This window comes from Notechis scutatus, chromosome 3, assembly GCF_049901735.1.
Source record: "Notechis scutatus isolate UNSWTSFEM ecotype Mainland chromosome 3, rNotScu1.2, whole genome shotgun sequence".
NCBI classification, from domain to species: Eukaryota; Metazoa; Chordata; class Lepidosauria; order Squamata; family Elapidae; genus Notechis; species Notechis scutatus.
In genome coordinates this window covers 118,011,364-118,037,856 of record NC_142011.1, presented here as the reverse complement: position 1 = coordinate 118,037,856, position 26,493 = coordinate 118,011,364, and the positions used below count along the sequence as shown (strand labels likewise).

The 26,493-nt window shown below is 36.6% G+C and overlaps 1 protein-coding gene across 1 annotated transcript; it reads right to left on the bottom strand.

Annotated features, from left to right (window-relative positions):
* Positions 1 to 533: 533 nt before the first annotated feature.
* On the bottom strand, positions 534 to 25,897 carry SEC23B (SEC23 homolog B, COPII component). Its single transcript, XM_087961072.1, has 20 exons — positions 25,815 to 25,897; positions 21,495 to 21,727; positions 21,055 to 21,112; positions 19,117 to 19,203; positions 18,716 to 18,952; positions 18,524 to 18,609; positions 18,032 to 18,176; positions 15,867 to 16,025; positions 15,043 to 15,158; positions 13,323 to 13,446; positions 12,914 to 12,994; positions 10,365 to 10,454; positions 9,547 to 9,653; positions 8,731 to 8,884; positions 6,484 to 6,561; positions 6,074 to 6,235; positions 5,723 to 5,809; positions 3,397 to 3,552; positions 1,371 to 1,436; positions 534 to 968 (listed from the first exon to the last, which is right to left on the bottom strand). Exons 2-20 carry the CDS (start codon positions 21,713 to 21,715, stop codon positions 879 to 881), a joined length of 2,304 nt encoding a protein of 767 aa, XP_087817198.1. The 5' UTR covers positions 21,716 to 21,727; positions 25,815 to 25,897; the 3' UTR covers positions 534 to 878.
* Positions 25,898 to 26,493: the final 596 nt, after the last annotated feature.

Below are 26,493 nucleotides of genomic sequence, written 5' to 3'. Positions count from 1 at the left end.
CCTGACCCCAGGACACTGCAACCATTATAAATAGGAGCCAGTTGTCAAATTTCCAAATATAAATAACGTGATCATGGAGATGCTGCAATGGTCATAAATGTGGTCATGCCACTTTTTTTCAGTGCTGTTCTAACTTTGGTCACTAAATGAACTGTTATAAATCGAGGACTACCTGTATATATAGAATTATTGTATTCACTAACTAAATCTTGTCAGTTGTGTAACTGTTTTTTGCATTTTTCTCTTTTTCTCATAGTTAAAGAATGTAGTATATCTATTAAAGAAATTTTATTACAAAACAGAATCTTATGTGACTTGCTGTTAGATTATTTTGCATCTTATACTATTTTAATATCCAGATAATTCCCCAATTTACATTTAACCATTTCTATCAATCTGTACTATGACTATTATTGTAATAAATAACTGTTCATAGTCTGGCAATACTAATTCATTGCATCTATCCAAGCCAGAAAATTAGGAATGGTAAACCTTCCACCCTGCACCCAATAAGTGGTAGAGAACATAATACATTAAGGCTTAACACTATTATAAGGTTTATTTTGCTTAGTTGTAAGAGTAGAAATATGAACTATGCAGGACAGTATAAATGCAGATTTTGATCTTGGGATAAGTACATGAAAATGAAGAATTTGTAGAAGTATATTAATAAGTTAAATCTAACATGTAAAATTCCCCTGTTTATATGGGTTAATTAAAACTTTGATTAAAAAAAAGGAATGTTATTAATTTCTTGGTAGACTGTAATCTATCTGCAGCATGATTCAATAAGATTATTGAATTACAAAATTTACAGAATAACAGAGTTGGAAGGGATCTTGGAAATCTTCTAGTCTTTTGAGATTTTAGTATCAAAATTAGGATGCGCTTGATACAGCCAGCTTTTTTAGATGATCCATGAATACTTGTAGACTAACATCATCTGTTAGTATTGGCGCACCAGGTTCCTGAAATAAGAAATTATAGTTTAGAAACAAAATCTGAGCCAACATAAAATGTGGGAAAGTTGGAAAACTACAGCATAATTCACATCATGTATTGTACTTTTATTGATTTCTATTTTTTAAAATTAAGACTTGAATGAATGAATGAATGAATGAATGAATATATGAATGAGTCAATGAATGAATGAATGTCCCAAGTCTAGTTTATGCTGTTTTGGCCCATAAACCATATAATTTATTGTCTATCTTTCAAACACTTTCAAACACAAGGAATTCCCAGTTAACAAAGCCCAACTCCACCAAATGGTCAAAATCAACTGACAAACTCCTGCTCCTTATGTAATGTATGTCATAAATTGTGAGTGCATGCACAATAGTCACAGAACCAAACACTTCATTACTTACTTGTCCCCATGTGTACAGATTATTATGCGTCTGAGAAGGATTCACTTTAGATAGGAGAAACCGTGCCTGTCAAAGCCAAAATAAGCAGTGTAGATGCAATATAATTAAAATTTGTCACATAAATTTGCCATTACTTGCATGTTTCCTTTTAATACAGCTCAGAATAAATTAAGTAGGATTATTTGAAAAGGAAAGAAAGTGGAAGAAAGAAAACAGGAAGCGAATTCATATTTCAAAATAACAAGTGCTTAAAGAACAGTTTCTGTTATAATCAGACAGAAGCCATTATCAGTAGCTTTCAGCTTAGACAACACTCAAGTAGTCTTGAGATTATGATCATTCATTCAGCAAACCCACGAAGTTATAATAGCCTTTTTACCCACCTACTCATCCCTAAGGCATCCCTGCACTCTGTAGTGCCTGTTCAAACACTCCCTCATGGCCCAATTAAGACTGCTATGACTAAGCATTGAAATAATGTGAAATATGCTTTACGATTGCAATGGCTAGCAATGGAATTTCCAGTCCCAATTGTGATAACATGAGGACTACCCGAAGACTGCCAGCAAACAACAGTTGCCCCTCAAGACCCCAAAAGTGGCCAAGTTTTGGGTTATTCAGAAAAGTGAAAGGAAAAAGCCTAGGATTTAAACTCTGGAGACCAATGTATACGCTTGACCACTATGTACCACAGTAGACAGATATGCTGCGTATATAACTTCAGTGCCTTTGACTGCAATAAAGAAACTAGTTATGTTATTCTTTGAGTCTTCTGCCCAGTAAGCCAGTTTCTGAATAATCAATTAATTTCTGGAGAACTGGATTTTCAGCTAAGCCAATATATGGCCTAATATTAACAGATATTGCAAAAGTATGGATTTTTCAGTATGAACAAATATTTAACCAAGCCTGAGAGACTGCTGGACAGTGGACATACATTTCTAGGCTTATAACTGTAGTCCAAGAACATTTTAATTCCTCTGGTCCTTGTCAAGTAGGACATTGCCAAGGACAAGACAGGCCAAAGTCTTGAAGCAGCTCAATAATACTAGAAAGAAGAAAAAAATCCCTCTTCTCTCAGGGAAAGATTGATGAAGCATTAGCATTGGTTGTGCTTTCGTAATAATCTTGCAAAATAAATTGGGCAGAGATAATGACTGGCCCAAAGTTATCCCTGATGCCAGTCCATCACCTTAACTTGATTCTTGCCTGACCTTATCTTCAGAGTCAACTTGTGCTGGATGAGGTGAAATCTCTCCAAAAATTCAAGACTGACAGTGTGAAAACACTGGTATGATATATTACAAATATATTAAAGCCAACATTAACTATTGTTAGGTATAACATTGATACCAAATATGGTTTGGGTGAATAAATATATAAAACTTAGATATCATGGTTTAAGTGCTTATCACTTTAAGCACAATGCAGCAGGCAATTAGCCGATTAAGGTGCGGTTAGAAGTTACAATATAAGGAAGCATTAGAAGCTGGAAAGCTTACTGTCTGTAACTGTGTGCTGCTGCGACTGTAACTGTGTGCTGCTGTGACTTACTGTGTGTCACTGCGACTAACTGTGATTACTGACTGTGAGTGCCTGTGACTGAACTGTTATTGTTTGCTACTGTTTGCTGTTTACTGCGTAATTCTACTGAATATCCAGCGTTTGTTTCTCTGGAGAGTGAAACCGGAGGAGGAGAAGATATCTTTATCGGCTGATAAAGATATTGCAAGGACTCTTAAACTTGGACTATACTAGTGAGTCTTACTGGATGGAAATACTGTGAATGACTTAATGGACTGAATGACAATGCTTAAACTCTAACTGGATTAAAAACTATTTAAACTACAAACAGTGTTTGTATTCAGTGTGTGTATACTCTGGGGCCCTTCCGCTCTCCTTTGGTTGCCTGGTTTGACTACTGCTGCAATACTCTTCTAGGGGTTAATCCCCAAACCCTAACAACTATAAATATAGCTATGGCACCCTTTTTAAATGCACCTATAATTTTTTAAGTCTTCCTTACCTGGCTGCTTCCATGTTCTGTGTAAACATAGCGTGGCATTGGGAATCTTGTTTGTAAAATTTCTTCAGCATCATCCAGCGGAGCCTGAAGTAAATGCTTGAAGTTTTCATATTCTGGAATATCCTGATAACCAGCCTTACGCCACTGGGCAATAGTCTTGTGGAAAACAATGTGGGAGGTATTAATTAAGGAACTTTCATAAATATTTGTCTTTTTACTGCCTAATTCAAATCATGTGCAAAATCCTTATATGATTTATTTCACATTTTAGAAAAACAATCAATGAAAACAAACAAATAAGACCAAGCAATTGTTTGGTGAAAATATCTTGCCTGAGAACATTAAAAAAATAATTATGTAACTTTTATTTAACCACCAATACTTTGTGCTAGTTTGGTTCTAAGCCAATTGTGCTTTGTCTTATGCACAAAATGAAGGCAAAGAAAGGCATTTGCAGGAAAAGGAGCTTGTTATGACCCCAATCCACTTGTGGTTGCCATCAGTATTTGATACAGTCCCCTCATCTTTACAGCAAAGCTAATCAAATCACTTTAACCACCCAGATTTTTTTTTTTGGGGGGGGGGGTTTAACTCTGTTCTGCTTCCTTTAAGAATTTGTAATTTCAGAAGTAAATCCTTTGAAAAAACTATTCAATATGTCATAAAAGAAACCTGTTTGGGGGCCAGAACTCTCATATAGTATCACATCAGGTCACTTCTGATTCAGAATATTTATTTTCAGAGTACTGAAGTGTCCTAGGAAATACTTGGTTCTGACAGAAAAAATGAACTTTCTGGAATTCCTTGGAATTAACTAAATTTGCACATCTCTATAGTGAGAGATAAGATCACAGGACCTCACATCATATGAAGTGATAATAGTTGGAGTAGTTTTGAATTAGCATATGGAAATACAACTCTTGTTAATAAACAATAATTTAACTTACTGTTATTATGAGCCATTTCTCTATGGCATGTTTTTGCCAAATCATAGTAAAAATGATGGTTTATACAACGCAAATTCAGCCACAGTAGAAAAAAAAAGTTATTAGATAGGGATATGCAAATCATTCCATGTATGGATCTTGGTGCTTCAGATCTATATAACAGGTACACCCATAATGTACCTGTTAGGAGCTCTTTAATGAATATTAAATTAATATCCATTAAAGAGCTACAAATATTCAATTAATATTTGTTTGAGTACAAGAGGAAACAGGATATAACACATTTCTGCTTTCTGGTGGTTTCCAGATTTTTTGCAGCCCAAACCAGGTATCCTTCTCTTTCTAGAGTACACATTCATGATTGATTGAGGCTTGATATTTACTGCACTAGTTTCTTCTTTTGATGCCATAAGGATAATGGAAATGGAAACATTAATTTATATCAAGGGATACATTTCTGATTAGTGATTTACACATACATAAAAAGACATAAACTTTGTCAGTGTAATATGACAGCAGATTTTTCACCTTAAGATCATAGTCTGTGTTGTTCTTTTAGTATATGACTTGTATACTCTCGGTTCAGATAAGAAATAACAACACAGTGAACCTGAGATATCTGAGAGACTGCCTTACTCTGCAACGCTCCTCTCCCTGATTATGGTCACCTGGAAAGGTTTGTTTCTAATGGTAGCCAGAGGCTGGCTGACACTCGGGGATGAGTTTTCGCTACCGTGTTTCTCATATAATAAGGCCGGGTCTTATTTTTTTTTGAGCCCCGAAAAAATGGCTAGGCCGTCTTTTCTGGGGTGACTTAATTCCCCCCCTTGCATCTTCGGGTGGGCGGGCAGTGATGGCTTGGATGTTGACCTCGGCGTTGGTGGGGCACTTCATATTGGGGTCAACGCAGGCAGCACCATATCCGGTGTGCAACAAAAGTACTTCCTAACGGCAAGCCCCCACCATTCCCCCCATTTTGCATGTTTTAATATAGGTCTTAATTTGGGGGAGGGGCTTAATTTCATTTCATGCCTATAAAACATGCTGGGACTTCCTATTGGGGAGGCCATATTGTTGGAGAAACAGGGTATAATTGCAAAGCTTCTATGGAAGACACTCACGAGTTCACTGACTTTTAAGGAGGCTTTAGAAACTCTGACAATTAACCTACAATACTTAATTATTTATTTTACAAATTTTAATTTTTGCCAACAAAGTTATTTAATTCTATTTTAGCACAAGATTTTATAATTCTGATATATTTTCTGTTTTGTGCCTCACCTAGGGACCTTACCAATAGCTGATCAAAAGAACCAAACAAATAATTTCCTTGTCATTCATAGAAATCAGTCATAACAAAGAATTAATTCTTTATTTACCTCACCAAGATAGATAACAATCTGGAAAAAAGTATCCATCAGCAGAATCCTATCAGCAAGAATGCTGCTGCTATCCAATAGTACAGGCTATAAGACACAAAAAAGGAAACTGTAATTTACAAATAAGAAGGTAAATATAACACAATTTTAACCAAACATAATTTTGACTGCAGAATTTGAAAAAATGCACACCTAACATTTCTATGTTTTTCTTCCTTGAAGACTGTAAATTTGAAATATTTATTCATTTATTTGCTAATATTTAAAAATGCTACATTTTGAGCATACATCAATTTTATTTTTTTAACACTATTTTCAATCAACTTTCATCAAACATAGAAGGAGAATCACCTCAGGTGGTCCATAGAATGAGTAAGAATAAAGTATAGGCTGAATCATAATAAGAGATTGGGTCAAATCCTGCCTGGCAAAGTGATGACGGTAATAGGAAGATTCATCTGGGCTGTTATTGAATACTTGAAGGAATGGAGATCGTCGCAAATGGAACATGAACTAAATGGAACAGAAAAAAAACAACAGAAGTCATATTGAATATAATTAAAATATCTATTTTAATCTTCATTTCCTGTCTCTTTGCTTGTCTGAATTATTCTGAGATACAAATACAAAAAAGAAAAGGCATGTATCAAACATAAAATGTTTTACTATTTAATACAGTCTTCTGATAACCATAGAATTGACTTGGAGGCAAACTGCTACTTTTTATGAATTGTTTTATTTCTTTTTGAGATAGATCTTACCTGGGGGTACAAGGAGAATGAATCAGACAGCCTAAAAGAATTTGAATCATCTTTGTTGTATTGTCCAAACTTTTGACACTGTTGGAGAAATATATAGATCTCAATAATCCTTAAAAAACAATATAAATCTTACAAAGGAACAAGGAAGGAAAATAAATACATCACCTGCAGTAAAAAAAAAAAAATATTGTTCATAATACCAAAGAAATAAAATCTGTCACTTTATCTCCTGTGTTTCTAATATGCCTAATAACCAAAATTACATTTTATAAAAGGATATTGTTTCAAAATTATTAGGACATAATTGCTTTTAAGGACATCAAATGCACAACATCATAACATGATAGATTGCAAAAGCCAAATGGAGACTTTGTGAAGCATTTGATGGTATCTGGTAAATTTATATGTAATGAATTGGGATTAAATTTTGTGGTCAGCTTTGAACAACCATATTTTGGCTTAAAACAAGCTCAGGATTTAACAATGCACTGATTTATAGAAGCTGTCAGTATCCCTGAACACTAAGAGAGGTGTGCTGTTTGGTTAAAAAAAAAAACCCCACTTAATTTGAAGATTGAATTTTAGCTTCCACCAGAAATGTTTGACCTCTTCCTGAAACAATACTACAATACAAAGAATACTACAATTAGAGTAGCATTACATAATGCTCAGGTGCCACTGGCTTCCTTAGATAATTGCTATGGCAAATATCATATTTGGGCAATTATGTTTAGCATCCAAGCTGTAACTATTCTCAAGCCAGTCAGCTTTGACAACTTTTAATTCAGGCTTTGATTACATCTTGATCCGACCACTGCAACATGCTCTTTGTAAAAGTGGGCAGAAATTTAAATTGGTACCAGCGAGGCTCCTACTTAAAGAGTTTGTCACTGGTACTGCATGATGCTTATAATTGGTTTAATTATCTGAGGATCTCATTATCTTATTATTTATTTATTTATTTATTTATTTATTTATTTATTTATTTATTTATTTATTTATTTATTTATTTATTTATTCATTCATTCATTCATTCATTCATTCTTTTTACAAATAAGGCAGTGAACATATCAACTACTACTCCTATTTTCCTCACAAAAACAATCCTGTGAGTGTTGGGCTGAGATAGAGTGACTGGCCCAAAGTTACCCAGCTGGTTTCCAGGGGTGATTTGAACTCATGATCTCCCGCTATCAGGAGCAAGAAACCAGGAGCCAGGATAGGGATTCCATTTTGATACTGTTCTTGACACTGCCCTCGGGCTCAGCCTGGTCCACTCCTACACTTGCTTTCTATCCTAGTGCCTTAACCACTAGACCAAATTGGACACTAAGATTTATATGAAAGGGCATTCTGAAGATGACCTTGTTTTCAAAGTTTTCTTTCTTAGGCAAAAGGAAGAAGGCCCCCTCCAGAATCATGTCTAGGCTAACAAAGGTACTTTCTTAAGATCAGGATCTGGCTCCCATTCCCTGTGCTTTTAGAAGAACAGCCAAAATCTTCTTCACCAGTTTTTAATATTTTGCCATTGACAGTCAAGTTGAATATCCATATACTATTAACCTTTCATTGTCTTGATCTTTAATTGAACAAAACGGTACATAATAGGGCAACAATTTTCAATCAAGGTACCTCAAATGAGCTAACTTACAAAACATGACCAAAATCAGAGCCCCTTGACTCCCAAGGAAATGAAGTTTGAGAAAGTTGGGACAGTTTCCTAGCCCATCTTGCATTCCTTGTTCCCTCCCTCATCCAGAAGCAGCCACTTAAAAAATTTGCCTGCTAAGGAAAAATTTTGATAGCTCCCTCCTAAATTCACACAAAAAAACTCAAAGGGGAAGCCAGCAGGAAGTTGTTCCTGCTCCTAATGTTGTTTTTTTTTTTGGCCTGCCTTTGGTCATTCTGTTTCCCTGTTTAGATAAGGAAATATACGTATTTGGAACAATGACCTAACGGGACATTGGTTGTCCATCTCAGTAGTACAATTTGGCCACTTAAAATGAATTATATCCAAGTGTCTTATTCTTTTTTGAACTAGCTAAACGTCACAAAATGAATTTATATGTATTGAACCAATTATTTTTTGAAAAGCAAATTGAATACATACTAATCAGCATTTACACCAGGAATTTTCAAGACAAGGATCAAAGCTTTTGGAATGCAGGGTGATGAGGGGAATACGTCTGATCAAGCGATCATCTTTTCAATTCTAAAATTCATAGGCTTACAATAGATCATACTCACAAGTCTAATTAGTTGCCTATCCAGCCATCGCAAGACATCAGGGCCTTCCTCTGATTCAGCTCTGTAGACACCCAATCGAGCCATCAGGACAGCAGCTGCTTCTTGGTCAAATGCAGCTTCAATGTGCTGCAACTGACTCTGTGCATCTGCCCAACTAATTTATGGCAAGAATTAGTGAAATTTAGATTAAATGCTGTAAAGAACAGTCTACCGATAATTTACAGACGCTTATGTTTGTTCTAAATCATTTTATATCAGCTACAAAAATGAACTGATGGTCCATCTCAGTTTCATAAACTATTTTATTTCTGGTTTATACAATATACCATGGTAGAGTCCCTTAATCACAATTTATAATCACAGATTGGTTTTGATTAGTTTATCTTAAACCATGGCTGAGCGTATCATCCAAATCTCTGATTAGCTAACTATCAGCAACCATCACTTGATAGTTAGGCATATTTCTTTCATCTCCAATGAAGGGGAGGTTAGTGAAGATCATGAGGGAGTGGGGAAAACACAGCTGACCGTCACCTCAAATGTAAGGTTCTGATTCCCCATAGGATTGCTATATTTTTCCCTTCATTGTTCAATTAGTAGAAGGAAGACTATAGAAGACCACCACAAAGATGGTTGGAAAGGCCAGCTTAACAACAGAGAAAGCAGTTGAAATCTACCCATCTGTGGGACAATCAGGAGCCCATCCCATCAGTCACAATGCTAAGTATGCTGTTAATGTGGCTCAAGCAATACAATCTTTGCAACAAAGAAATGCAGCCAACAGAACCAAACCTAATTATCACAAATTATTCTCACTTTCTAGCAACAGTAGTCACACGAATGCGCCTCTGTGTACTGGAATGCTGATAATGCGTAACAAATTGGATAGCTCCTCTTCCACCCTGAGGTATTGGAGAGCTGTGCTGAAAGTTAATGAGATAAAAGTTGCCTAAGATACACCTTACATTTTCAAGACAGGTTGACAACATCATACAGGAGAAAAATGAAGTACAAGCAGTATAATATACTCATTTACAACTAACACAGTGGCTTCTTGGAGGCACAGAGAATACAAACACTAATATATAGTTCCAAGAGTAATTAAAACTAGATTGGAAGTGCAATAAACAATTTCTGCCTTCAAATGTGGTTTAAATAACATAAAGCAGATTTCTTTTTACTCTTAGTAAGTAGGCCTAGAGCTGTCATTGAATAAAAGTCTGAGTTCCTGAAAAGACCACCCAGAATTTTAAATGATTCTGTCTTAGAGTGGGGGGAGGAGAACAAGAATGTGAGCATTAGCTGCTCTTAATTCTAATAAAATCTTCATTAATCTCAAGTAGAGGACTTGGAACCTAGATATTCAAACAGGTAATGCTAGTGTTTCCTACTTGCATTGTAGCTCAGTAATACCTCTTCTTGGTCCATACCTAGATTCTTTTAAAAATATTTTACATATTTCACTCAAAAGACTTCTCTGACTTATCTAAACATCTACTGATCTTTAATGGCGTCAAAATTTCAGCAATAAGGCTGAGGGAATAACAGCGTATTTCTGCAGATTGCTGTCTCCTCACCAATGGATTCTGCACTATATACAACATTACAAAGATTTTTAAAAAATCTAGGCTCACCTGATTTACTACTTCAAAATAAATGGCAAGAGTCATGGTGGGGTCAAGTCCACAAATTTTCCATTGGTATGTGCCACCTATTCCAAGCTCCTGTGAGACAATTCAAAATTCAGGTTTTATTCTAAAATCTTGTCGTATGTTATGTCATATGTAGATAGATAAATAGATAGATAGATAGATAGATAGATAGATAGATAGATAGATAGATAGATAGATAGATAGATGATAGACAGACAGACAGAAGTGTTTAATAAATGTAAACCTATAAAAAGAAAACTAAGTACAGGTAGTCTTCAACTTACAATAGTTTGTTTAAGCACCATTCCAAGTTACAACCAAACTGAGAAAAAGATTTATGACCATTTTTCACACATATGACTGTTGCAGCATCCCCATGCTTGGCAACTGACTCCTATATATGACGGTTGCAGAGTCTCGGGGTCATGTGATCACCGTTTGTGATCTACTGACAAGCAAAGTGAATGGGGAATCCAGATTCACTTAACCATGTTACTAACTTAGCAACTGCAACAACTGATTCATTTAACTGTGGAAAGAAAGATCATAAAATGGAGCAAAACTCATTTAATAAGTATCTTCCTTACCAGTGGAAACTTTGGGCTCAATTGTGGTCATAAGTCGAGGAGGACCAGTACATTAAACTACAAATAACAAAGACTTGTTTATGCTAGTAAGTAAATGTGAAAAACCTAAAATAGTGGGCTCTTTTGTAAGTGTTTACTCTTAAGAGGGCTTACTCCTAAACAAGATTTCTGCCAAAGGGGAAGAATTTGCTACAATTAAATATTATTCTTGGTCACCAAAAAATAACATTTCTAGCATGTTCTCTCACTATAACCCAAATCAATCTATTTTCCAGAAAATATTTTTCCAGTACTTCTTTTCTGCACTGCTATTTTCCTTCTTTTCTTCTCCTCTCCAGTCTGCCCTACCCACACAAAAGCTTTTCATATTTCTACAGCCCCCATAAGTGCATCACAAGAACCAAAAATTATTCCTTCTAACCATTATTTCTTTTGCTCTTTGCATACTCTTGACAGTCTTTTTCCAAAAATCAGTCATTTCTCAGCAGCATAACAAATTGTCATATATTCCAAATAAAGCGTAAGAAACGGTTTTTGCTATTCAAGAATTCACTGTTTAAAGAATGTTTAAATCCAAGGAAAATTGGGGTGAAATTATTTTTATCCTTTTTGTTGTTTTGTTCTGTTTTAATAAAATAGCACTAAATTTCGATTCAATAATTATGAAAGAATCTGCTGTTAATTAGCCCTTGCTAATTATCCACCTCTGATTTGGGTAACCAATACACGCATATCATGTTTGTGTAGAGTCCTCAAGATACCACTGTAGTGGAGCCGGCCCATCATGGTCACATGTACCAACAGCCACCCCCACCCCTGGTCTCCCAAATGCAAGTTAAATAAGGTTGTCAAGTGAAGCACAAGGTGATTCAGGGGTGGGGGAGATCCTTGAAAGCCTAGTGCAGGCCCATGCTCACCTGCTCCAGCCCTCTCAAGGCCTCCCCATTCCCCGAGGTACTCCTCACTCCGCTTCTGCTCCTTGGATCTCCAAAGGCTTTTCCCCACATCCACCGGTCCACTGTTCCACCATATCTTTAAGCCTCATTTCCACCCCAGGAAGCAAAATATTCTCTTCTTCACTTACTTTTTGAAGAGTGGGAGTGATGTTTACTATTACCAGAATGCAATTTGGCAGCTAGAAATATGGCAGCCAGATTTTGGAATTGTACCATGTGACTGAGGGACAAAGCGACCTGTTCTGCTTCATTAACATGGTTTGCATAGCCTTTCTGAGACATGAACAGCCTTTCAGTGCCTGGAGATTTCTGAAAGGCTGGGCTGACCATGTTAGTGAAGCAGATCTAGACTACCTATACACCATGTTTCCAGCTATTGAACTGCATTCTGGTATCACTGTTGTTTCTAGAATCATGGGACAAACCTCTGTTTTTCTACCTTAATGCAGTTTGCACAGAAGCTTTCTGCAGTGCTGTACAACCTCATTATGACAGCAAAATGGAGTGGTTTGGCTTGTGGCCACCATTTTATCTCACCCATAGGTGGGTGAGTGCAAAATGGCAGCCAGTTCTGCAGCACTGCACAAACCATATGAAGGCAACAAAATGGAGTGATTTGCCCATGCCCATGCTGGATGATTGCACCATGTAGCTGAGCAACCCATTCCAGCACTATGGAAAGCTTTGGAGTTCATATCTAAGTGAGGAGCATTGTGTGGGATTAGGTGGGGTGGGAATCAGCCTTAAGGCCATCAGGGAAATGCTTATAGGCACAAGTGGGGGTGGGGGGTGGGGAGGAGCTACAAACATCCCTGCAAATGATCATAAGGGTGAATGAATGTGAGAGCACTTCAATGGCCATAACTTCACAACCAGGTCATAAGTATCTTTGGGGGGGATTATCCGCCATAACTTCAAAAGACCAATAAGCACCTATTATAAGTCGAGAACTACCTGTGCTTCTTACCCATCACCAACGAAAACTTACATTTTCAGAAACACTTGGCCCTTTGGCATTTAAGGATACACATGGTCCAATAGCTCCAGCTATCTTCAGTTCTCTACAAGTCTATAATAAAAAAAGTTCCAAATTAAACTCCAAGCAATAACTGCCTAACTGATCTCTTGATGATACCTCAGCATGACAAACCTTTCCTTCCAAGACCCTTCATTTAGAACTGTGAGTTTCAAATAACATAGAGATGATAAAATATTGAGATTGTTCAACAATGTTGTTAGCTTCCTATTACTGCACAGAAACTATTCTTTTCCATCATGAGAGAGTAAGTAAAGGATGGAAAATCTTTCTGAAACCAAAAGCAACAGTAAGCAATGTAGATTACCAATTCCTTTGGTTAGGAAAATATTCAATTATAAGCAGTACCTGTGACACTTACTTTCACTTCTAGAGTTGCTCCAAAAGCCATTCGGAATTCTCCACTGACATTTTTGCTAAACAATCTCTGGAAAGTTTGCTTGAAGAGAGAAGTATTAAAAGAATCTCCCATCACCATATAACCCCTGAGGAAAAAAAAAGTCAATGAAATATTGAGAATATTTCCTGAAGTGACATAGATCATAACATTGGTTCCTTGGTTTTTCTTACTGCATTATGTGAATCTAGCCATCATAGTTTGTAAAGCATGGTTTATGTCTAGAATTTTGTGGGAACTAAGCCAATTATAGCTTGTTGAACAAACAATAACTCAGCAGGGAAATGTAATACTATATGAAAATGACCTTGGGAGACCAGGTGAAAAAATGCTGCCTAGTGAGCACAGCCCACAGTTCCATAATGAGTGGAGAAAAAGACTCAGGAGGAATCTTCTCTAAGGCTGTAAAGGCAGGAAAAATGTTCTTTCACATTACAGGTACTTGACTTATAACCATTTGTTCAGCAAACGTTGGAAGTTACAATGACACTGAACAAAGTGACTTGTGAATGGTCCCTGAATTTATGGCTATTGCACCCTGCAGTCATGTAATCAAAATTCGGTCACTTGGCAGCCACCTACACTTATGACCACAGGGGCGCTTCAACTCCCTCCACCTGCCTATCTCCCTCCATATCTATGCCCTTTGGCCCCCTGCACTCTGTGGCCCCTGCTGCCTTAAGCCATCTTGCTCTCTCTACTGATGGAGCATGTCTGGCCTGGTTCTTAGCAGAGTCACTAAGAGCAAGTAGGTGGCCATGTAAATCATCTAAATAAATAAACACAGCTGTTGACTGCATAACATTTCCTAAAGTCACACATGGCAATTTCCTTGTGAGGCTTCAAGAAGATGGCCTTACATGACCAGCAGCTGCCTTGCAGACATGCCTTGTCATCAGCAAGAGCAAGTAGATAGCGAAAGTCAGCTGGGCAGAATTCAGGTTGTCAGAGGCCTCAGAGTGCAGGGAGGCTGGACTGGGTTGGGGAAACTGGAGTACTGGATTGTACTGCTGGGCTGGACTGGGCCAGCTGAAACTTCAAGGAATGCCTGCAGCTTCATGCTGCGCTGTGCCTCAGGGGTTTTTTGCAGCCCCAGAGCTGCAGTGTGCCGAGCACCTCTGAGCTGCAGCATGGTAAGCAGCCGCAGAGTCACACAAAGGCTGCATTCTGCCCCACAAAGCAGGGTCCAGGATGGCTAAAAGGCCAGATGTGAAAGGGTAATAGGTAATTGGGAGAAGTTGAAGGGGAGGCAGTCCTTATTGTGGAAGAACTGAGGCTTGGCACCAGGAGGGATCAAGCCCAGAATGGCTTTGATTGGGGTGGGTCATTGGTTAACGACCAGTGGAATTTAGTCATTAACAATGGCAATGAGGAATGCTAGGATTACTACTGCTAAGCAATGCAGTCATGAGACATTGCACATTATGATCACATTGTATAGTGACAGAAATTTGAGGCCCAATTACCTTTATAACATGACTATCCATATATGCATATGGCTTCTAAATTACCTAAAAGATAAATGCAGCGATTTCAAATCACCACTTCTTCTAAATGTACACATGACTTTTACTAAACATTTTCTCCCCAGGGTGATAGAAAGAGTTTAGAATATCTGTGCTAATCAAGAAATTTATCTCTTATTTGTAACAAATAACATTTTTACCCAGGATTAAGAACATACCCAGTTACATTTGTACAACACTTTATCTCCAAAAGACCAGTCTGATCAAGAGCACATGCATAAATATCAATGCAGTGTCCATTAGCAGCAGCACGATTAGACAATGCCTCATAATGCTGTGGAAATACAACAGTTTTAAGTTATTTTAAATGACAGTTATGAGAAAAGATTATTCAAAATTGTTTAGCATGATCTAAAGGCACATAATACAACAGTGTTGCTGACTTTAGATCTAAATTGGTAAGGGTTTGCATGTTCTATATATAAAGCTGTGTGGAATTACTCAATAAACATTAACAATAATTGGCTGCTGAGAGGTTTCCAAACCATTTGTGCTATAACAAAAATGTCTTGAAGAAGAGGGCTGATACAACTGAGAAACCACAAAGGCTAATTTAAATGCAAAAAATGCAGTGTTACTTAAGGTGTCTGAACAGAGATTTTATGTTAAAATTCAAAGTGAGAACAGTGTACGTCCAAAAAACTTAAATCAGGAAATAGTAGCATGAAAGGGGTTCAAGAGATAAAGAAATAAAGGAACAGGTTCTTAATAAACAATGTTGGACAAATGCAGACAAAGATCCAAAAGAAAGAAAGTCAACTAGAAACTAATATGAAAGATAAACTGGATTAAATAATAGCACACAGCATATAAAGATTTGTAATTGTAGAAATATCAAAAGAACAAGGCAGCTGAAGACAAAATGAAAAAGCAACCAAGAATGCAAAGTTTCTGAAATTATTCACAGTGAAAGGTAAGTTCAGCAGAAGATATGGAAGATAATGTTTATCTGATAGAATTCAAACTGGACACTAATCCTTACTTTCATAGCTTTCTTCATGAATCGTGCATTGTCTTTCTCTATATCATGCCACGAACGAATCGGAGTTTTCAGCTCATCTCCTACCACCATGCCTGGCCCTTGAGTTGCTGGCCCTCCGGTAAACAACATTATTCTAGCCCCAGTATTTGGAAATGATCCCTTGAAAGTGGGGGGAAAACAGAATAAAAAACAACAGATGATATAAATTACTAAACTAGTTGTCAAGAATGTAGTTGACTACATTTGTCTCATTTGCGAATTAAATCAATCATAAGTTGCATTCTTTTAAAGACTTATTTCCCACAGTATCTACCTGACCAATCATCTATCAGGACCCCAGAAGTGCACCCTGGTCTGTTGCAGTGGCTGGAATGTTCCCCCAAAATTCGAATAGTTCTAACCCGACTAGTGTTTTAAAGGATCCTAAAGACCTTGCTCTTCATCCAGGCTTTTGGGCAAGGGTGACAGAAGCCCCCATTAGATTATGTGGGTTGTTTTCTTTTGTTCCCATCTCATTTTTCATCCTTGCCATCTTTATTCTTTATTTTTGTTGCTTTTGTTGTCTTTAATGTTTTAAGCAATTGAGAGCAGCATGGTAGCCTAGTGATGAAGATACTTGTCTCCCATTCTTCAGAAATTTAAGACTTCTATTCTAGGTTGCAGCAGATGCTTCTCTCCTAGGGCACAAATAAAAAATATCTGCTGCAAACTTTGCATGGTGTCAGGAAGGGCATCCAGCCAGTAAATACTCAACTTTTTCCAGTCACCCTGACTCTACTCTGAATTAAGGGATTACAGGGTTGTGAAAGTGACATTTTTTAATGTTTTAAGCAATTTGAAAAACATTGAGAGTTGTTGCAATTAGGTGGCATATATATTTAGTATTATAATTATACTATACAGAAAGATAGACAGAAATGATGCAAAAAAGAAAAAATATAAACTAAAGGGAAAATATACTTTAAAAAATATCAGTAAATTTGAGCAGTCTTCTTTCAGTATTTCAAATGGTTAAAAAATTTGATTTGTAACAAGCTAGTAGGGGGCATGCATAAGTGCACCAACATGCCTACTGTCCCTGTCCTATTGTTTCTTTTTTATTGTTCTTATATGTATCCATTTCATGTATTCATAACTATGTTTATACTACTTATACCTGTTATAATTGCTTGACAAAATAAATAAATAAAAATAAAAAGCTGATTTAAAGTATTAATACCCTAATAGCCCATATATAAAGTATATCTGTTTTTTTAAACTGGTTTTATCCCAAAGTGCATTTTTTATTTGAATACATGTAAATTCATCAGAATCATACTTACACCCCAATTCTGCCTTCTAGCCATCAAAAAATTAGAAATACTATAGAATTATGATTCGAAAAGGAAAAAGTTCATTATCATGATACTGAACTTTCTAATTGTGCCCATAATATTTTTTGATCGCTTGGATTCCATAGAGAAACAAAATCAAACTTTATGTCTAGTCTCCCTAATCAGTATGATACATGAAAATATTTTTTTTTAAACTCTAAGGATTTGTCCTCCCCATAAAAACAGTCTTCACAATTTTGGTTTCCTTGAAATGTGTTGATGGCATAAACATGTAAATCCTATGACCTATGTCTACATATAAGAAGCATGACTTTAAGAACAAGAAAAAAACTGTTTATGGTCAATCATCAACACTTTTCAACATTCAGCACTTGATTTTTTTAACAAAGGTTACAAGACATTGAATGATACTTAATATAAATTTATATCTGTTATGTGATAACTACCCAAGATAGCTTACATTGCTAGTCAGTGTCTAACTCTGAATACCCATTCACACAGAGGTAGGACCCCAAAAAGCACGGAAGAGTCTCAACCCTTCCTTTTCGTATCTGAGAAAAGACACTGTTCTGTTAAAACTAGAGAAAACTCTTGAAGGAAATAAACAAATTGCTGGGCTGATGTGAGAATAAGCAGAATTAAACACTCTTCACAGCCTCAGAATTAGTTGGTTGGAATTTTCAGGAAAAAGGGAAATCTACAGACTCAGTTGTGCTACTTCCAAAAACATGTATGTTGGAAAATACATGGCTTCCAAGTACCAGACAATACTAGTAGAGTTTAGATTAATTCCAAAGGTATTTAAGGTTGTAAAAAAAAAAAAAAAGATACCTCTAGTAGTCCAACAGCAACGGACAAAGCTACTCCAGTAGATCGCAAGGGTCTCTTTCCCTGAGTAACTGGCCAAGGATCTCTTTGTAGTTCTCCTAGAAGATCTGTCATGTTCATGTCAATTTTGTGAACAGGCTGCAAAAATCTACAGGTGTTTTTTTTATCAAGAGAGAAGAAAGGAGAGACAGAAAGACATGTAATATTGTGAATTATGCACTGAGTACTCATTTATTTGGAAAATATGTAATATTTTAATCACAGATTCAAAATATATGTATCAAACCTCTGTAGTTTGATTCACCTATTACCAGCTTTATATTTACTCCCATATAGATGGCATGACCTTTGATCTGAAATCTAAATTACAAAGGCAGCTATTTCAAATAGCAAAAATAGGCCTGTTTTTTAAAAGATGTTCCTTTTGGGATTTAAGAAAAAGATGAATGCATTTGCATCATTTGAAATATTCTTTGTTCTGCAGAGCTACATTACCTGCTAGAAAGGTGAGGTGATTCTTGGGATTGAGGTGGTCTCCCTTGCTGAGCAGGGACAGCAGGCCTTGAAAGACCCAACATATCCTGACAATGAAAAACATACATTGTAAATTCAGAAAAAAATATAAAAACATGAAATAAGAACTAAGCAATCCTTTCAACTTTTCACAGAAGACAATTCAAAATATACCTGTATTTGTTTCGCTGACAGATCTTTAGTTCCTCTAAAAACATAACTTTTGGAGATCCCTTCGCAGCTCAATTCATGAACTTGAACCATTCGACCAAAGGTAATCAAGCCCACAAGAGCATCAGGAGGGAGCAGACTTAAAGACATTTGCAAGGATTCTTTCAAAGCTTGTAAGTCCTCCTCTTCCAAACATGTGTCTACCACATAAAGAAAGACCAGGGGTGTCTGCGGGCCACGCTTGATTGGGGGGAAAAAAGGAATACATATCACACAAAAGTACATACAGTGAAAGACTCTAATTTCCCTTACTGTAAACCATGGTAAAAGCACTTTATTCTTATAACCCGTTGTAGAAATGGTAAATATAGTTAAGGTATTTGAGAGATAACAAAATGGACTACCTGGACTATATATTCTATTGTAGAAAACTGGGGCATAAGTTCTGCTGGCTGATTCACTTCAGATATGCCTGCATATGCTGGAGGAAACTGAAAAAAAAATACACCAAGAATTAGAGCATGTGCTGAAAAATATTGATTTCAATGTCAGCATTTTTTCTTTCAATTAAACATATGAATCTTAATTTCATTTTCCTTTTATAATGGTTTCTGGTTTCTTAACCTTTTGGTTGTAATCAAATATAGGCATGATTTACGATTTTTTCCAAAATCATATCCCAGGCCTGCTCACCAATTTAAATATTATCTGAGTACACTGGTCTACAAATTTTGGGAAATTATTGACCTCCAAGATAAAATATGTTAATTTTACATATTTTGATTACATGAATTAGAAAGCAGGTGATAAAGATACTGGTTGGCTAAAGTTTTCAAGATATTTCACAATAAAGATTTATGCACAGGTGAATATATTTGCCTACAAGGGAGGGAGGTATCTAATAATCATGATGCCTCATAACTTTTCGACAAAGTATGGTAGAACAATTAAAAAGGTACCACATGGAAGTTTATCTTCACTTTGAGAACAACAAGGCAGATAGATGACTATGAAAAACACGTGGAAATTTTGCTTAGGTCCTATAAAGCACTTGGTGCAAACATGTCACTGAAAATTCACTACTTACACTCACATTTAGACTATTTCCCTTTGAACTGTGGGGCAGTGAGTGATGAACAGGGGGAGAGATTCCACCAGGATATCGCAGGCATGGAGAAAAGATATCAAGGGAAATGGAGTCATCCATGCTTGCCGATTACTGCTGGAATCTTCCCAGGGTTGACCCTACTGCAATTCACAACAGAAAAGCCAAAAAGTGCAGTTTAGATACAGAATAAAGATGGAACCTTGTCATTTAATCTAATGTTAGAGCTTGCCAGTTTTTCATGCAAAAGGCATGAAAATGTTATATAAAAAACCAATAAATGAATGGAAAGCTATGTTATTGGTATCAATAAAAAGATAAATTTATAATGATTGGTATGGCACTATTCTCATTGCTATATCACATTTTGCGGAAAAGTTATAGAGTATAATCACACATCCCCCTCATAATTTTGAATTATTTTGATGTAATTTTGACCTAAGCTGTTATCTTGGAAACTGGAGCCAATTAATACTCAGGACTTAATTTTTTTTTTTTTATTAGTGACCTAATTCTGGTAAAATGCAGCTGCTTTAATTTCTGAGGTTTTCTCCTTGTAGATCAATGGTATTACTTTTGCACTGAATACAAAGCCATAGGTAAGAAAAATAATTTAAGATTTGTTGTGATATTTGGATAAGAATGGTTTGCAAATCAATGGCAAATCAAAATTAGAAATCATCCATTTTCATATCTCATATTGTGATTTATTTAACAAGTACAACTTATTAGAGTCATACATCACATCAAGCTATCTTTTACAAATTATAATGGCTTTGTTTATAATACACACAATATGAAAATAAAAAAATAAGCATGAACCCAAGCAAGTGCTATCTCTGGCTTGGTATGCTGTGGTAACTAAGAAACCACAATTACAACTATTGTGTTCATCTAGAGATTAATAAAACAGGATTTCAGGCTGCCTATTCTACACAATCTCTAGCATGATTTCTAAACTATGGTTAGCACGAGCCATATTTTAACATGAACTAATTGTGATTAAACTGGGCCATAAAGCATTGTAAAAATCCAGGTGAACTCTTTGCTTAGAAGGCTTTTGGCAATAATATTAATTAAATGGAACAAATAAATAATAAGAGTGATATGACAAACAATCATGGTATGCAGTTTACCTGGAGGTACAGTAGAAAGCCAGTGGCATCACTTTAGTACCAATAAGATTTTTTTTAAAATGTATTACAGTAATGTTGGAACATAACAGTTTTACAGTTACCTGGTTCCTCTGAAAGCAGAAGTTACAAGCCCAAAGCTTGGCTCTGTAATCAACTTGACTATAAAAAAAGAATATATTAAAAAAGCTGAAATCAAATTTTGAGGTATTAATTTTTAAATATTTAATAAAAATTACTGTGTTCTGTTTCATTCTCAAGCACTTGACACTGAGGTAAGGATTACGTGAGTCGTGGGCAAGCATGCGTGCACGCACTCCATTTATGCGTGCAATGGGCACACATGCCCACCACTCATGCAAATGGAGCTGCGCACTCACACACATCTATCCACTATTTGCACAGAACCATCCTTTCTCCACCCACCCACCCACCAGTCTGCAAAGCCAGAAAGGTTGGGGAACTGAGATATAAATAATTTTACCACTCCGCAGCAATCAAAACAAACCACAGACAAAACTTAATGTACTAAACAAATACATACCAGAGTGGACTGAGAACAGCTTTGCAGGTTGGTCTACTGCATAGAACTGGCTCATACTGGACAGGTGGTAAATCTAACCGTTCTTTCAAAGGTGTTAGAAGACAAGCCAATGGAACAACCATTCTGGTGGCTTCCAATCTGCTGGAAGGCCAAACATTCCAACTGAAGCGAACTCCATCACGCTCTTCATTTTGCTGGATAAATTCTAGGTAAGTCGCCATAGAATTGTATTTCTGCAAAACCAGAACACAAGTTTGAAATAGAATTTTAGAGCCTTGAATAGAGTGGTAATTTCTTTCCACTCAATAAATTGAAAACCATGCACAGTATATAGCATATTATTCAGATACTCAGAGGCTTCACTATAAAATTACTCAACCAGTGGCATTTACCTGTAATATTAAGGAGGGGAGGGGGTTGTTCTAATCTGATAATATGCTACAATGGCTGGTTCACACTAAAGTATAACCATGGATTTATAAGCCACAAAGGATCCATTCACATATTATGAACATAATTATTTGTAATGCTACATTTGAAAACAGCTGCTACCATTTGTAACTCATTCATTCTTTCAGACAAGCAATTATGTTTTTTTACAAAGAAGAGTAAAATAAAAATGAAATAAATCCTTTTTTCATCCTTTCTTTTGCCATTCCCCAGATGGTATTTCAAACAGTTTATAGTTATAAATATTGTGTTGCCTTTTGTTTCTCTACACCTTTTTTTGTTTATTGAACAATGTGATTTTTGCTTCTGTGCTGCATTTTTTTTCTTAATGAAAGAGGAAATTCTTCTGAAGCATCTTTGATATTTTGAAATATTGAAAAGGTTAGCTTAATAGAATAAATACTACTGGTGTCTATATTATCTGACTTATAAATGATTTTAAATATTTGTATTGTATTTTGTATTTTAATGTTTTAAATTTTCAATAAAGTTTATAAAATTAAAAAAAAGAGGAGTAGGAAAAATATTAGAAAAGAACTGGACTAAGTTTAACCTTTTTATTCTGTTTATGCTAGTTAGGCTTTAATATCTCTTGTTTACAGCTTTGTAAAATGTATAAAAATGGGCATTCAGCTTGCAGCAGTAAACACTTAAATCAGACTAGGTTCTGCAAAATATTTTTACAATCAAAGATATTTCATTTTACTGATATGGATTGAGAATCTGAATACCGCTCCTATCTGTAGAAGACCAGTGATTTGATGATACAATGAACCATCATTTCCCTCTTTTGACTCAGTCAGAAGCTGTTGTGCCATTATGAAATTGGGCAGTTCTGAAAATTAAAAGGATTTAAGTTAAAAGGATTTCCACACTGGAAAATTTCTTCTCTTTAATGAAATTTAATTTTGTCTGTACTTTGAAAGACTAGGTTATCACCAAAGAATGAAGGACCAAACCTGCTGTTTGGATGCAATATAGCCATGAAACAAGACATGATATGGATCCCTAACTCCCCTTTACATTGGGATTCAGTGTGTATGTGTGTGTTAAGTAGTGGTAATTAGAAGTGTGAAACTGCTACATTAAGGAGCAGGATGTGGAACCAGGGTAGGAAGATCCAGAGGGCTATCTGGAGCTGAACATACTTAAAACTGTAGAGATAAGAGTGGATTTTAGGAGGAGCGCTTTTGTTCTACCACTTCTTTATTGTATTTGATAGCACAGCATCAGCAATAGAATCCTGTGAGTTTTGGGGTCCTATAATCTCCCAGGACTTGAAACGGATGCTTAATATTAGAACCATCATTAAAAAGGCACAATAAAGAATGTTTTTCCTGCATTAACTCAGAATAGAATAGAATAGAATAGAATAGAATAGAATAGAATAGAATAGAAGAGAAGAGAAGAGAAGAGAAGAGAAGAGAAGAGAATACTTTATTGGCCAAGTGTGATTGGACACACAAGGAATTTGTCTTGGTGTAAATACTCTCAGTATACATAAAGAAAAGGTATATTCGTTAAGAATCAAGAATCATAACGTACAACACTTAATGACAGTCATAGGGTACAATCAACAATCAAATCATACTAGGAAACAGTCAATATAAATCGTAAGGATACAAGCAACAAAGTTACAGTCCTACAATCACAAGTGGGAGGGGATGGGTGATAAGGAGTGATGAGAAGATTAACAGTAATAGTAGTGTACACTTTGTAAATAGCTGAACAGTGTTGAGGGAATTATTTGTTTAGCAGAGTGATGGCTTTTGGGGGAAAAACTGTTCTTGTGTCTAGTTGTTCTGATGTGCAGTGCTCTATAGCGTCGTTTTGAGGGAAGGAATTGAAACAGTTTATGTCTGGGATGTGAGGGATCTGTAAATATTTTCACAGCCCTCTTTTTGACTCATGCAGTATACAGGTCCTCAATTGAAGACAGGTGGGTAGTAACTGTTTTTTCTGCAGTCTTAATTATCCTCTGAAGTCTGTGTCTGTCCTGTTGGGTTGCAGAACCAAACCAGACAGTTATAGAGGTACAGATGATCGACTCAATAATTCCTCTGTAGAACTGTATCAGCAGCTCCTTGGGTAGTTTGAGCTTTCTGAGTAAAGCTAGTAGGCTAATTATAACCCACCAAAAATAGTTTCACTTCTAAAAATCTTATCACATTTTGATTAAGATCATATTTTCACTTTTCATAGGCAATTACTTTATAATATAAAATCTGTGTTGCATATATCTACCTCATGCACAAATATGCTTCATACCTCATTATTAAGTTTATGTAAAATGTAAGCTTGTCTAACAAAATCTATAATTGGGCCTCAGAATACCAAAAGATGTTTTAGCCAAATCAGGTACTCATGCAAGCCATTATCATATATCAAGGATACATTCACAGCACATATCAAGAACAGCTTGAAGAGTTAGTTAACACACAACCCTAAAAAAAGAACAATCTATTTTCAAACTATTTAATAGAAATTTAAGGGCGCAATTCTAATTAAATTTATTGAAAGTAAATCTTACAAGCTACAAGTTAAATAACAAGTAGGCACTAACGTAACATATTAACCAAGGCATTAAGTGATACAGGACGAGAAGCTTGGGACCATGGGACATTGTGGATAGAGCCATAATACCACAGTAACACAGCTATGCAGGTAGTCTTCAACTTGCGACCACAATTGAGCCCAAATTTTATGTTGCTCAGCAAGACAGTTGTTAAGTGAATTTTGCCCCATTTTATGACCTTTCTTGGCTCAGTTGTTAAGTGAACCATTAGTTGTTAAGTAAATAACAGAGTTATTAGCTTAAGTAATGGTTAATTGAACCTGGTTTCCCCATTGACTGCTTGTCATGTGATCATAAAAAATGATCACATCATCCCAGAACATTGCAATGGTCATTAATATGAGATAGCTGCCAAATGTCTGAATTTTGATTACGTGATCATGGGGATACTTCAATGTTCGTCAGTGTGAAAAACTGTCCTAGGTCCAATGCTGTTGTAACTTTGAACAGTCACTAAAGGAACTGTTGTAAGTAGAGGACTACCTATAATATATTCAAAGGGCAAATTCTTGTTGGATTTTTTTATTCAGAAAGAACTGAAATAAATTGGCAATACCACCATGCCTTTATATTAATTTGTGGCACAAACATTCATGTTACACTTTTTGAAAAAGAAATGCCCCCAGAAAAAGGCACGTTTCCTAAATGAAAGACTGTAAGGATGGGCAACCATCATTTTCTTGCTGCCCAACCCCACCAATCTCCGTCCCACCTGATTATTGTTTCAGATATTTTTAATGCAAAAATCAGAAAGCAACATATTGCAAAGCACCCACCTCCAGCACTGTACTTATTTACAATCATGCCTTTAGGCTTCAGAAGGCTGCACTGGCAAAGCGGAGACGTATTGAGTACCCCAAAATAAATTTTCCCATAGAAAAAAAATTGCACACTGAACTGAAGAAGCTTCTCGGATGAGAAGCCAAACGTTTTTAAAGGGGGGGGGGACCCCAAGGAAGTCCAGTTGCCTTCTGGGAGAGCTCACTAAACAGTTAAAACCGGTTCTTCTAATTTGCTGGTGATGATGCTCTCTCTGTATATATATAAACATACAGACGGCCAACAGTTACAAACGGTTCAGAGTAAACGAGCGGCTGCACTGACTTCTGTAACCGGCTAAGCGTCTCCAGAGAGGAGAGAAGGAGCCGGAAAGAAGTTCAAACCAGGAGGGGGAAAGAGGCCCAAAGGCCGAGAGACGCAGCCAGGTACCACCCTTCGCCCGCCCCCCCCCCCCAACAGCCTCCGAAGCCCCCCCAATGGGCACCTAGAGGAGAAGAAGAAAAAGAAGAAATCACCCTCTCGAGCGCTCACAAGACACGGCCTCCCCGCTTCAGTTCTTCCTTTCCTGCCTCTTCGCCTCGCTACCTCTTCGCCGCCTGGACGTGCTTCCACGGCTAAGCCACGCCCACGTCGCTAAGGCCAGCTCAGCACCACCTCGCCCGGAGTTAAAATGGGGGCTGTAGCATCAGTTCCTGCGGCTGACTTTGCCTCCGCGAAGCCTTCTTTCAGCTCCTTCAGGTCATTTCGGACTGCCGCGATCCGAAGGGCAGGTCGAGGGGCCCGGCTGCACGCGCTAACTTCAAAAGCAATCGGGAAGTTTGATTTCCCAACTATTTCTCCCTTTCAGTGGTTTAGAAGATTATTTTGGCTGCTGAGGAAGGTGCTGTCGCCTTTTTTGCCTTTGAGTATGATTCTCCCTTCAGTCTGGAGAATTGCCCTCTTCCAAAATGGCAAAGGGAGGAAGGCAGGCAGAGAACAGGCATAGATGTTGGAAAATCAGTTGCCTTTTCCGTTTGTGAAAATCATTAGACTACAAAGGAAGTAATTCGGGTTACGCTGAGCTGTATCGCTGCTTTTTCGTCCCTCCTTCCTGTTGCAATAACCCATGAAGACGATATTACAGTTCATACTTCGTGTAACATGGGCTTTATTTAAGCAAATGTTTTATTTATTTCTAGTTTCTTTAATGCTGAT